This window comes from Papaver somniferum, chromosome 3, assembly GCF_003573695.1.
Source record: "Papaver somniferum cultivar HN1 chromosome 3, ASM357369v1, whole genome shotgun sequence".
In the NCBI taxonomy this organism is placed as follows: domain Eukaryota; kingdom Viridiplantae; phylum Streptophyta; class Magnoliopsida; order Ranunculales; family Papaveraceae; genus Papaver; species Papaver somniferum.
Window position 1 is genome coordinate 101556204 of NC_039360.1, and position 12938 is coordinate 101569141.

The following is a 12938-nucleotide window of genomic DNA, read 5'->3' on the forward strand; positions in this document are numbered from 1 at the left end:
TGCTCTATGTGCCAAAGATCTTCCCCCGCTATGATTGCCAGCATCCCCACTATGTAACATTTTTAGCACTTTTTCTCCTTCCTCTCGTGTCAAACATCTGAGTGATGGTCCATTAAAGGATTTTCGGTATAGCCATCTCTTAATTCATAATTCGTTGCGCGGCTTTTTAATTTGTGTGTTTCCAATCTATTTCTTGGTGTTTCTCCTTTCGCCAAATATGCATGAAGTTCCATTCTCCAGTCTGCGATATTGTTCGTTTGTTCTTCTTCTTCATTGTCTATTATCATCACATCCACTTCTTCTTCTTTTATTGATTGATGGTGACAGAAGTGTTTGTATTTTTATGCATCTCGCAGTTGGATCTGTCATCATGCTTGAGATGAAAGCAAAGCGTCTGCGAGTCTGTTATCTTTCTTGAAATGTGCCTCCATTTTATTTTTGGGATTTTCGCTGACAATTCTTCAACGAGCTTCTTGTATTTCTTCAAGGGTTCATTTGTAGTATACTCTCCCTTTATTTGGCGAATAACTAGTGATCCTGGCATTTTCTAGTTTCATTTCTATTGCGAATTTTAAGGCATGTATCACAGCTTCATATTCCGTTTCATTATTAGTGGATGCGAATTCCAATCTGAATGAAAAGCCATATTCCTTCTGGCGAAATTAAAACAATTCCAACTCCATTTCCTTCTCCATTTGATGATCCATCTACCAATATCTCCCATCTATTTGGTTCTGTTAGTAAATCTTTTGGATCTCCGTTCTTCTTCTATATCCATCATTTCTTCTACTGCTTCATCTTCTTCTAAAGGAAATTCTGCCAAGAAATCTGCAACAACTTGTGACTTTGGTGAAGAAAAATTTCATATTTAATATCAAAGTGGCCTACTTGTGCATTCCATCTCCACTCTTCCTGATCTTTTAGAATTCTTCATCACTGATTCAATTGGTACTTTTGTTAATACCTTTATCTTATGCGTGAAAATATATCGGAGCTTAAACGATGCATAAACTAATGCTAAGATTAACTTCTCAATCTTTGAGTAATTCTTCTCGGCAGTATTAAAAGTTTTGCTAATGTATAAATGGGTTTCTCCACTCCTGCGTCTACTCGCAATAACACACACTTAATGCATGCGACGTCGTCGCAAGATAGATCAATAATTCTTCTCCTGATTCTGCTTTTTGTAAAATAGTTGTATTCATAAGATGTTCTTTGATCCCTTGAAAAGCTTTTTCACATCAGTCCATTTAAATTTCGCACCCTTCTTGAGTATATCGAAAAAATATTTGCATTTGTCTGATGATCGCGAAATGAATCTCCCCAGCGAAGCTAGAAGCCCATTCAACTTTGTACATCTTTTATTGTTGCTGGTGTTGGCATGTCACGAACTGCTTGCACTTTTTCTGGATCAACCTGTATTCCTTCCTTTGATACAATGTAGCCTAAAATTTTCCCGATGCAACTCCAATAGTACACTTCTCAGGATTCAATTTAATGTTATACTGCCGCATTTGTTCAAAAATCTCCCTCAGGTCTTGTACATGGTCTTTAGCTTCTTTACTCTTTACTAACATGTCATCCACGTATACTTCTAATGTTTTGTGTATCCATTTTGCGAACACCTTCTCTACCATTCTTTGGTATGTCGCTCCCGCATTTCGCAAACCAAATGGCATTTTCGTGTAACAATATAAACCTCTAGGGGCGAAGAAAGCAGTATGTTCTTGATCTTCTTCAGCGAGAGGGATTTGGTTATACCCTTTGTACCCATCTAAAGACGATACTCTATCGTTTCCCGCTGCGGATTCCACCATTTGAGGAATATCTGGTAACGGAAAACTATCTTTGGGGCAAGCTTTGTTTAAATCAGTGAAATCTATGCAAATCCTGATTCCTTTGTTTTTCTTTGGGACAATGACCATATTCGCTATCCATTCTGGGTATTTAGCTTCTCTTATGATTCCCGCATCAAGCATTTTCTGTAGTTCTTCTTCTATTTGGGAATGGTAAGTTGTTGCAATTTTTCTTATTCTCTGTTTAAATGGTCTCACATTTTTGTTAATCTCCAACTTGTGGCATGCAATTGATGGATCTATTCCCGGTATCTCATCCATGCTTCCTGCGAAAACATCTTTATATTCTCGCAACAGGTTAACAGTTTTTCTTCTTCTTCCACATCCATTTTGGTTCCAATTCTCAATATTAGAGGTTCTTCTATAGTCCAAACGTTTTTTTGGTTCTGCGGCAGTGTAACTGGGTTTAGGTTCTCCCATCGGTGTTGGTTCTTTTATTGTTTTCACAGGTCCTTCTCCTTCCTCCGAAATTTCGCTGGGTATTCCTTTGCCTTCTTTTGCCCTTATCATATATACTCTAAATTCTTTTCTTTCTTTGCTTCCTTTGCCAACTTTCTGCGAAATTGTTTCTTTTTTGCTTGTCCTTCATAATGCTTTACTTCAATTTGATGACATAATTTCGCATTGTCAACATCTCCTCTGATTTCACCTATTCCATTTGGTGGGGAATTTAATACATTGATGCAACGTTGATACTACAGCTTTTATCGCATGTATCCATGGTCTTCCTAATAACATATTATATGGCGATTCCATATCCACCACGCACAGTGTTACGTGTGTTTCGATCTCCCAAGTGGAATTCGTACCACTATTTCTCCTTTAGGTTTTGTTGTGGATTTTCCAAAGCCGTGAACAAAATATATTGAACTGGACATTTCTTCATCTTTAAATCCCATTCCCCGGAATGCATGATACACTGAACTTCCTGTATCGATTAAAGTTCTGTTCAATATCCATTCTCCCGTGGATTTTGTTGTTGTCTCCTTCTCTTTTCGCGTAATAGGTACTGTAATAACCAATGGAGATGTGTGGTTCAAATTTTCTTTTGGTATTTCTGCCGCCATGAATGTAATTTTTTGCTTTTCCCAATCTTTCAAGGGTGATGTCTTTTCTACCGCCATAACCTTCCTTCCTTCAAAATTTCGTTTATGTATTCTTCCTTTGATGTTTTCATGGAATTCATTAACCATCGTTTTTGTTATCATATTACACTCCAATCTTTTGTCATCTTCATTAATTCTAATCATCTTTCTTTTAATTGGTTCACTGATTTATTTAATCACTTTCTTGAATTTGAACATTCTCAACAACAATCTTCAACTTTCGATCTTCAATTCCCTGTTTCTAGCGCCATTATGTAGTTGCAGGAAATCCTACACTACACGCCTCATATGATTTCATTATTACTCAACTCATTTTTAGGTTTACACTCTTAATTTTATTGATCAATCTTTGAATGTTCTTACAAGAAAAGATAAAGGAATCAAGAATGACCTCTTCTCTAGACTTTCTCTCTCCTATTTACTTGTTTCTTACTCAAAAAGATCCCTCCCTTTCCTTTACAACTGAACGACTATTTATAGGAAAGTACATAGTGGATGACAGCTAATATGTCCTTTATTTTCGAATATGGCTTGCGACATTCTCGCAACCTTACAAATGTTAATCTCACAAACTCTCTAATTTTCGCAGGACCATCACATCTTCCTCATGATTTTAGCTGACGTCGTTTATTATATCATTTCTGAAATTGTTCTGCGACGCTGTTGTTTTATGTTGTTGATAATTTCGCTAAGATATCACTGTTGCGAGATTCTGATCCTACATAATTCTCCCTGGACAAAGATGTTATCATATTGGAGGAATGGATGGGAAATTGAGGTAACAATGTTGTTAGTTAATTGTTTTCCTGTTTAAGAAAAGCCTGAGTTTATATTATATATATGTATTGCTTTTGCTTAACGAAATTTATGTGCAATTAATTTTTATTCCATGATATGTGTGTGGATGTGTGTTTCAATTGATTCCTGTTAAGAAAAACTATTGTTATCTTACTTTATTGTGTGGTATCAATCGTTTAGGCTTACAAAATTGTGGTACATTTGATGTGTGTGTTGATTTAATTGGTTCCAGTTAAGAAAAACTATTGTCATCTTGCTTTGGTATGGTTACAATGGTTTAGGCTTACAAAAGTGCGGTACAATTGATGTGTGTGTAATTCAATTGGTTCCGATTAAGAAAAACCTTTGGTATTTTGCTTTGGTATTGTATCAATGGTTTAGGCTTACAAAATTACGGTGCAATTGCGGTGCTTATAACGTCTTATATTGATTCAATTGCTTCCGGTTGAGGTGAATAATTTTGCAAGTTGATTTATATTGGTTTGTATGAATTATTTATGGCTTAACGAAATAATGTGTATATGGGATGAGTTGTTTAGTCCAATTCAATTCCGGATAAGAAACTAAGTTAGTTCTGATCTTAGTTTGTCTTATCAAAGTGAGGTTTCGGTTAATCGAGTCTAATCGAATGCCTAAACAAAGAAATACTAGTTAACTAACCTAGTATTTGGTTTGTTTGAAATTGAAAGGTCTAAGTATATGGATAATTAGAACCTGATGAGAAAAATGGAGTTTACACTTTATTTTGGTCTAATGGAATTAAGTGGTTTTTCTTGGACAATCGGTTTAGCAAAGGAACTAATGTGATTAGTCGTTTTTGGTTTGCTAAACTATATGGGAAAAATTGTTTCTGGCAATTATTTCCTTGGTAACACTTCAAAATAAAACTACTTGTAGTTTCGGTTTTGATGATGGTTATCAGAACGTGATGTGTGGAACCCTCGTGCCTAACTCTACAGGTTTGCAAGTCTATTTCTGAGATTTGTAAGATTCTTTTCGTGTTGTCCTTTAGTTTTTCGTTTCTTTGTCATTTTTGTGACAAAAAGGGGGAGAAATATATGAAGTAAACAGGTGATACTGGCATTGAATACCGAAGACAGTGAAGTCCGGAACTGGGTTTGCGGACGGGGTTCGCAGACTTATTTCCGAAAATATCTGCTGGAATTTGAAGTTTGCGGACTGGTATATGTACCTAGAAAGTAGGGAAACGCGTATAAACTCCTTGGAAGGCCTAAGGGCATGTTTGGAGTCTTATTTTCGGGTCAGGTTCCTAAACCTAAATAAATACTTGGAGACCAAGCAATGTAAACCTATAAAAAGGTATTAGGTTATGTAGAAGAAAAAATCATCCACTTATATCACAAGTTTTACATCAAAAACCTAGGGTTTACCCCTTTAGGGGGAAACCACCATTCTTCATCTTCTTTGTAATATGAGTAGCTAAATGTTTTGTTGATTAAGGATGAATTCAATGTTCTAAGCATGAAGCTTTATTAATAATACAAGTCTATTTGAGGTTTTAATCATCATCGTTTGTCTTTACCATATCTAGGATTTATGAGTGATTCTTATATTGATTTGGGAGGCCTACTAGATCAGTATATTGATTGTTCTATTGCTAGTGGAGGTTATGAGATAAGTAATCGTCGATTAAGTCTCTACACAAGTAGAAATCGCGAGACCTTACAGAGGGATTCTGTGGAGCAATCTTGAGTGAAGACAACACCAGCAAGTGAACCTTGATCTAAGAGTTTAACTACTGGGATCAACCTAAATTCACAAAGCTTAAAGCATTCGATTGGATTACACCTTGAGTGATCTACTACTTGGTGGTTCGTTGGATAGAATCTGGTAGGCGAGAACTTCCGTATCCAGTGATATAAGGAGTTTTGGGGATAACACTGATCTATTTGTTATTCTACGGTTGGTGATTAATGGTTCTTACGAACAATAGATAAGTATTCTAATCCTGTTAACGCTTGGTAACGGCGAAGGATTCCTTAATCATCTATTTTCTTTGTTATTGTCTTTTGATTTATTTGTCAACAAAACCCCCCTTTGTTATTTACTTTGTTTTGCTATTTCAAATAACCTATCAATTACACAGCTCTCTGTGGGAACGATCTCTTACTACCGCTATATTACCAGTTAATTAGTGGGAAATATATTTATTAATTTGTTGAGACTACGACAGCCCATACAAGAATAAGTTTGTAACATATGAGGATGAACGTGCAAAGAAGAAACAGAAGGAAGATAAGTTGAAGAAGTTAACAAAGAACAAAAAGTTGCGGAAAAATTACTTGACTGGCGGAGTAAGATTAGCTGAAGAGAAGTTAATAAAGGAGTACTTTGGAACTGGAACGACAAGGTACGTACACGCATTCTTTTGTTTGTTTTTTTTTCTTTTCATTCTATCGCAAGTGTTTAAGCTATGATGTATCTGGTTTCATCATGTTAGAAAAATGAAATTTGATGAACTTGTATAAATGTAGAGACTGCGTTTGGAAAAGAGAAAGTGGTATATGCATTGTTGGAGAACACATCCAGCAACTTGTTTTCAATCAGCCATTGGTGAACCCTATTTTGGAGTTCAGAATCAGTAAATGGAAACAAATGTTTCAATCCGGTGGTGATACCAAAGGATACTTCAAGTTGATCTTTGTCAGCGTGCTTGCATGGGTAAGTATACTTCTTAGAGCGGCTTGCATGGGTAAAAACTGATATAAAAACGTTTGAACCTTCATTTTAGAATGAATGAACTAAGTTGTGCAATTTATTTTTAGCTTGATATCATTACGGGAAATGAACTGAAGGCTACAGAGATGATAGTTGCTGAACTGGAGAATATTGATGTCGAAACGCAACACTTGTTCATACCAATGACAATCAAATTGAACGATAAAGAACATTTCACATTGCTTCACTTTGACATCCATGGCAGAACTTGGAAACACTACAATCCTCTCCTAGGTTCTTCAAACTATTTAGAGGATGTTAAAATAATGGCGCAAAGAGTTAGTCAGCTTCTTAGCGTTCAGCTTAAAAGTACTAGTGTGGATGACATTGATGTCGTCGTGAAATTAGATTGTCCACAACAGGTCGAAAGGTAGGTCCTTAACTCTTTGAATTGAAATTATAACATACAAACTGAAACTGAAACGAAGTTTGAACCGACATTATATTTTTTTTCTAGATTGGTAAACTGACATTATATATTTATTTCTCTTGCAGTCCCGATTCTTTAGTGTATGTTATCTACTTCATGGAATGGGAATGACAAACGATTACTCCTTTAAAGACAAGGATACTGTAGGAGAGGAGATGAGCGCAAGACGAATCAATCTCGCATATGAAATCCTCAGTGATGAGAATAGTTGCTGGAAAGATCAATGTGGTTGTTTTGAATAAATTTGTCAATGTAGTTGATTTGGAAGTACTTCTTTTTTTGTTGTTGTTGAACACTCTGTCTTTGCATACATTTATGAATTTGAAGGTTAATTAAATATGAATTTCTTTTCTGAAAATTGCCTGCATTTCAATTTTCTGATAGTTTGAATATAATGTTGTGATGGAATATGCAGGATGAAACCAGATATGATTATATTTTTTGTCAGAATATTCTCAGAGTTGCAGGTTGAAAATATTTTTTTTTTGTCGGAACCAGGCTAGGATGAAACTCGTTACATCCTAGCATGTATAAAACTATTTTTATTTTTCAGAATGTAACCAGGCTAGGATGAAACTGGTTACATCCTAGCCTGTATGAATTTCAGAGTGTGCAGGTTGAAAAAAATATTTTTTTTGTCAGAATGTGAAAGATGAAACCAGTTTCACCCTGGCCAAAAATCTCATTTTTTTCCAGAATGGGCATCCTGTACAATTAAATTTGAATCTTCACAAACATTCAAATTTTACAATGAAAACTGAAAAGAATGTACAATTAAAAAACCAACAGAAGACTATAAGATATATATATATATATATATATATATATATATATATATATATATATATATATATATATATATATATACTATAAAAATGAAGAGAAATATGTTTTTATGAAGAAAATAAACAATTCAAGGTGAATACTAGTTGCAAAAATATAATTCCAGGCAAATGAATCTTAAAATGTGCAACAAGAAGCTGCAGAGAAGAATAAACTAATAAAGAAATCATAGTATGGCAGGTTCTTAAATGTGCAACAAGAGGCTGCACAGAATGAAGGATGGAGATGTTCTTAAGCAGGTTCTTAACATTGCTTTTTCGTAGGAGGATGAGGACACGTCGTCTTGTTATGATGTGCCTGAGTATGGAAGTTACCGCACGTAATTGGTCTCTTGAAACTTGCGCTACCAGTGTTAGGAATCCGCTTCTTCTTCGGCCTACCAGGTTTTTTTCCTAGGACAGTTGGTGGATTCACGAGATTTCCAGTAGCAACATCAATAGGCTTGTCGTAATCGGGAATGGGCTTGATAGGACAATCATACGAAGCACGGAAGCTAGCAATGCTGAAATACGGATTAATGTACTCGTAAACATTGATCTTATATGAATGCATACACGCAATAGCGTGATCACAAGGGAACTTCTCAGTAAACTAAACCCTACAGCTGCATTGAAACTTCGCAATATTAACAGCATGTGTGTGCTTTCCATCAAAAACTTCGCACTCCATGTCACCAGACTTGGTTATTCTCCAGTGGACACCAGCACGAATGGAAGCCGTCACTTTTTTCTCTATCCTGGGACAAATGAATCCTTTATACGTCGCCCCCTTAAACTTCCTTTTACTCATCTGATCCATAATTTTAAGTCTAATCCAGTTAACAAGTGTTTCAATAGGCATACCTTTTGCTTCTTTAATCCAAGAGTTGAACGACTCTGCAATGTTTGAACACATGTCGCCATAACGACATCCCAGACAATGTGCATTGGACCAACATTCCACTTTAAGGTCACTCAAGAATTTGTGAAGACCATCACATCCCATATCCTTCAACTTTTGCATACCTTGATGAAAGCCTTCATGCATTGATGAATACAAACATTGTTTGAACAAATCTATCGCAGCACCATGCTCTCCCTTTTTCCTGTTGGTCTTACCGCGGACATTATTCTTCAAATGCTGGTAACACCAACCATGATGGAAAGTTGGAAAAACATCACGAATCCCTTGTATCAAACCCTCATGGCGATCCGAAATGATAGTTAGTACACGAGGACCCAAGATAGTTTTTAGTTTCTCCAAGAACCAATGTCAATTCTCAATAGTTTCACCTGATACGATACCGTATGCCAGAGGAAATATTCCTACAGAAACAAAACAAACACAAAAAGAAAAAATCATATTAAACTGACTGAAACTGCTATTATACAGAATGAAACCAGTTTCATTCTCTAGTATGACTTCACCAATTAAGGATGAAACTGGTTTCATCTAGTGATAATCTGACATAAAAAAAAAAATCTGAATTTCTTTCAAATTTATAATCTGACATCAAAAATGAAATCTAAAAAATAGAAGACGTACCGTTATTCGCATTCTTCCCGGTAGCCGCCATAAGACAACCCCTAAATTTTCCATTTAGGAAATTGCATCCAAGAACAATACCGGGCGACAATATTCGAAACCTGAGATGCAAGCATCGAAGGCTAAGAACAAACTCTTAAACTGGCCCTCTTCAATAACTAAATCATCCCCACTACCTGGATCGTGTTTCTTCACGGCTTCACACCACCAAACCAAGTCGGTGTATGATTTAGTGTCCTCGCCATACAATTCCTTCAAACATAATTCTTTCTCGGCATGCACCTGATCGTAGCTCAATTCTAACCCATAATCACTTTTGAATTCTCTAACAATATCCCTGACTTTCTTGTTGGGATTTTGTTCGATCTGGTCAAATATCAAGCTCTTGACAAGTTCGCGCGTAACCGGATCAACCTTTGTTCCGTCACTATAACCAGCACAACATGTATGTTCCCCGTTATAGGTCTTGAGGAATAAATGACCCTTCATATTGGAAGTCTTCGGAGCTGCATGGAACATCCATTCGCAAGTAAATTTCTCCTTGCAAAAATATTCCACCGTATACCGTTCTGGATTGCTCTTGACGACTCTGACTTTGCGACCAAAAAACTGGTTATATTTCTCAACAACAAGACGAGCTTCATCTCGTCCTCCATAAAAATCTTGACCAACACATTTTATAATAAACTCCCATTCAGCCGCCTTGCAAGATCTTTTAACTGCCAACCTTCCATTGAATGCACGTTCTTGAGACATGGGGATATCTTGAGACGAAGCAAGCTCTTGAGAGGAAGGAATAGGTGACTGATCTGAGCTATTGCCTTTACCTAAAAGCAACTCCGTCATTGTAGGTGTACGAGTAACTTTACTCCTGCTCGGAAGATGACGAGGAATAACCAACTGATCTCTGCTAGGGTCTGGGGCTAAACGAAACTCGCTCATTATATTGCTGCTCGAAAGATGACGAGGAATAACCAACTGATCTCTGCCAGGGTCTGGTGCTAAAAAAACTCACTCATAGTAGGTTCACGAACAAAATCAGGAGCACGAAAAAGGAACACGTTCAAATAAACTAAGCTCCAACAAAGACAACTCCTTAACAATACACAATGATAAGAAAGACCCGAGCTTCACATCACTGTCAACAACATTGCTTCTTCCCTCGTAGTCAAATACAAACTGAATTGAGTCCGGTGAAATGTTATTCCAATAAGAACAAACATGCGACTTCAACTCATCAACTGTTGACTTCACATTAACATGGTATGTACATGCATCGGTACCCCCGGATAACCACACAGAGAAAATGACGATTCATCCACAAAGGAATATATAAACAACAGTTATGAATCTGGATGTATTCAATTGATAAAAAAAAAGACAAAAACAAATTAAACAAACAGGTTGACTAAAAATAAATGATGAATCTAGTTTCATCCTTTTTAAAAGATGGAAATTAAATCAACTAGCCTAGCCTTCACAATCAGGTGCACTCACTACTGGTTATAATAGTTTATTCGAGGATTCCAGACATCGTGCCGAGTTCCGTAGAATTGTAGGATTACAGTAAGCTAGTACCACCAAGAATTGTAGGATTACAGTAAGCTAGTACCACCAAAGAATATGTCATCAGATACTATTTACTTCTACGACTACCTTCAGATTAGTGCAGAAGGAACCAATCAAGTGAGCTTCTACGAGTAATGATCTAAACAGTTCCATATAGTACTTTCTCCTTCAGCAGGGTTTTTCTTGACAGATTACTAGCAAAGTTCTATTTCCCTTAAGCCTCTAACACTCAACCAAGTTATCATGATTGCATAACTTACCTAATAGTGAATCAGAATCCGAGATAACATTTAAAAATGGAGAGCAGTAAACACTGAATTCGATAACAAGACCGATTCTTACGGATACAATAGCAAGACCTGACACTATCTATAGCTATGGATGGTACTATTGAAAAGAAAATAAAAATGACACCACAAATTGCAGTTGCCTGAACAGAATGCGAATACCAAAGAAATGCGCAAGATACCAAGTCTGACACCCCCAATCCAAGCTATAGCTATATATGATGTAGCTCAATATTCTGTTAGAATCTCTAGGCCAAGAACCTATTCTGAAATATTTACAAATTACAAGAAATACTGTGGAGATTATTTAACAATTTTAGGAAAATTAAATCACTTGATCTTCTCTCAAAGTTATCCCATCAAGAAACCTGCCGAGAAAACAAAAGAGAAATCCTAATAATAACCTAAACCCAAAATTGGTTTGCATCTGTGTATATTACTAAATCCTAGAAAACATGATTCGAGACACACCAAAATAATATCATCGCGTTTAGAAGCACAAACTAAACCCTGGATAATCAAAATCAACAACTAAAATAAAAAATTAACAAAAATCACATAATAAAAATTGACAGAGAAACTTCAAAATCGACAAAGAAACTTCAATTGGACAAAAACCAAATCAAAATTATATCAATTGAAACTTCAAACTTACCGATTCGATGCTATTAGATGATTTGAAAGTAGGGTATTCTAAACTTCGATTCAACAATCATGGATCACCATGTATTGAGCTTGCAGATCTGAAAGGGAAACGAAAATCGCTCTGAAGAAAAGGGACGAATATCTGATTCGAAAATTGCTCAGAGCTTAGAAGGGACGAAGCTGCTGTTTTGTTTCTTCAAGAAGGGAAGAATACTGTTTGAAAAAAGGGGTTTAAAAGGTCAGGGTATTTTAGGTAAAACATATTATTTTTATTTTATTTTTTCTGTGTGAAATATCCAAATTGGCTAATTGAACAGTATATTTCTGATTTTTGTCTATATAAACAGTATAAAAAGCTAGCAATCCATTTCACCCAGGAATTGTTTGTTTTGGTCTTTTTGACCAATTTTGTGAAAAAAGAACCCTCATTTGGGGAATACATTGAAATTTAGCGGCATACATATGGATGACCCTAACTAGTGTGGGGTGATAAGGGGTGTCTAATAAGTGGTTAAGTTACTTAAATACCCTTGGTTAATTAATTAATTTTTAATATTAACTTTCTTAGTTTATTTTTTCTTATAATTTAAATTTTTTTTCATAACTTTTTTTTTGAATTTTTTTTTTCCAGAATTGCATAGAATCCATATTAATAGACGTGTTACAACTCAATCAAAGTCAGGTTCCTTCAGGATATTTTTTTTTTGAAAATTTTTAAATTTTTTTTCTTATTGCATGGAAAATTTTTTTACGACAATCATAGAGCAAAGTTCGGCCATCAATAAAATCAAAATTATCAGTCGAACTTCTTTTTATTTTTTCATCCTGAAAGTGTCGATGAACATTTCGGCTGATAGTTAAACACGAAGATGTTAGCCGAACTTCACTTTGTGAAGAATAATATTAAATTCGGATGTCCTATTTTTTTTATCGAATCTGCCGAACCTAGGTATGTTTTCACAAAACACAAGTTCGGCTAACATATTATCAGCCGAATCTACGTATGTTTAGGCTCGACATATCACTTGTCTTCCGAACTTGGATTCGAAAATAAAAAAATTTAACAATTTTTTTTTAAATCAAAAAATTAATTTTATTTAATTTTTACCTTTAAAATGAGAAACATCACTCCATGACAGGT

General features: G+C 35.6%; 1 protein-coding gene across 1 annotated transcript; it reads right to left on the reverse strand.

Moving 5' to 3' along the window:
* Positions 1-7889: 7889 nt before the first annotated feature.
* On the reverse strand, positions 7890-10238 carry LOC113359805. The gene is made up of 5 exons (XM_026603383.1): positions 9378-10238; positions 9044-9076; positions 8403-8891; positions 8087-8309; positions 7890-7975 (listed from the first exon to the last, which is right to left on the reverse strand). Exons 1-5 carry the CDS (start codon positions 10236-10238, stop codon positions 7890-7892), a joined length of 1692 nt encoding a protein of 563 aa, XP_026459168.1.
* Positions 10239-12938: the final 2700 nt, after the last annotated feature.

What these genes read in the sequence shown, in the direction of transcription:
- LOC113359805 (XM_026603383.1), bottom strand. Translation starts at nt 10,238, where the DNA reads ATGAGCGAGTTTCGTTTAGCCCCAGACCCTAGCAGAGATCAGTTGGTT. An exon ending in GGCATACGGTATCGTATCAG is followed by an intron (nt 8,892 to 9,043) that starts GTGAAACTATTG and finishes TGGTGTTACCAG; the next exon opens with CATTTGAAGAATAATGTCCG. An exon ending in ATGGAAAGCACACACATGCT is followed by an intron (nt 8,310 to 8,402) that starts GTTAATATTGCG and finishes CATTCATATAAG; the next exon opens with ATCAATGTTTACGAGTACAT.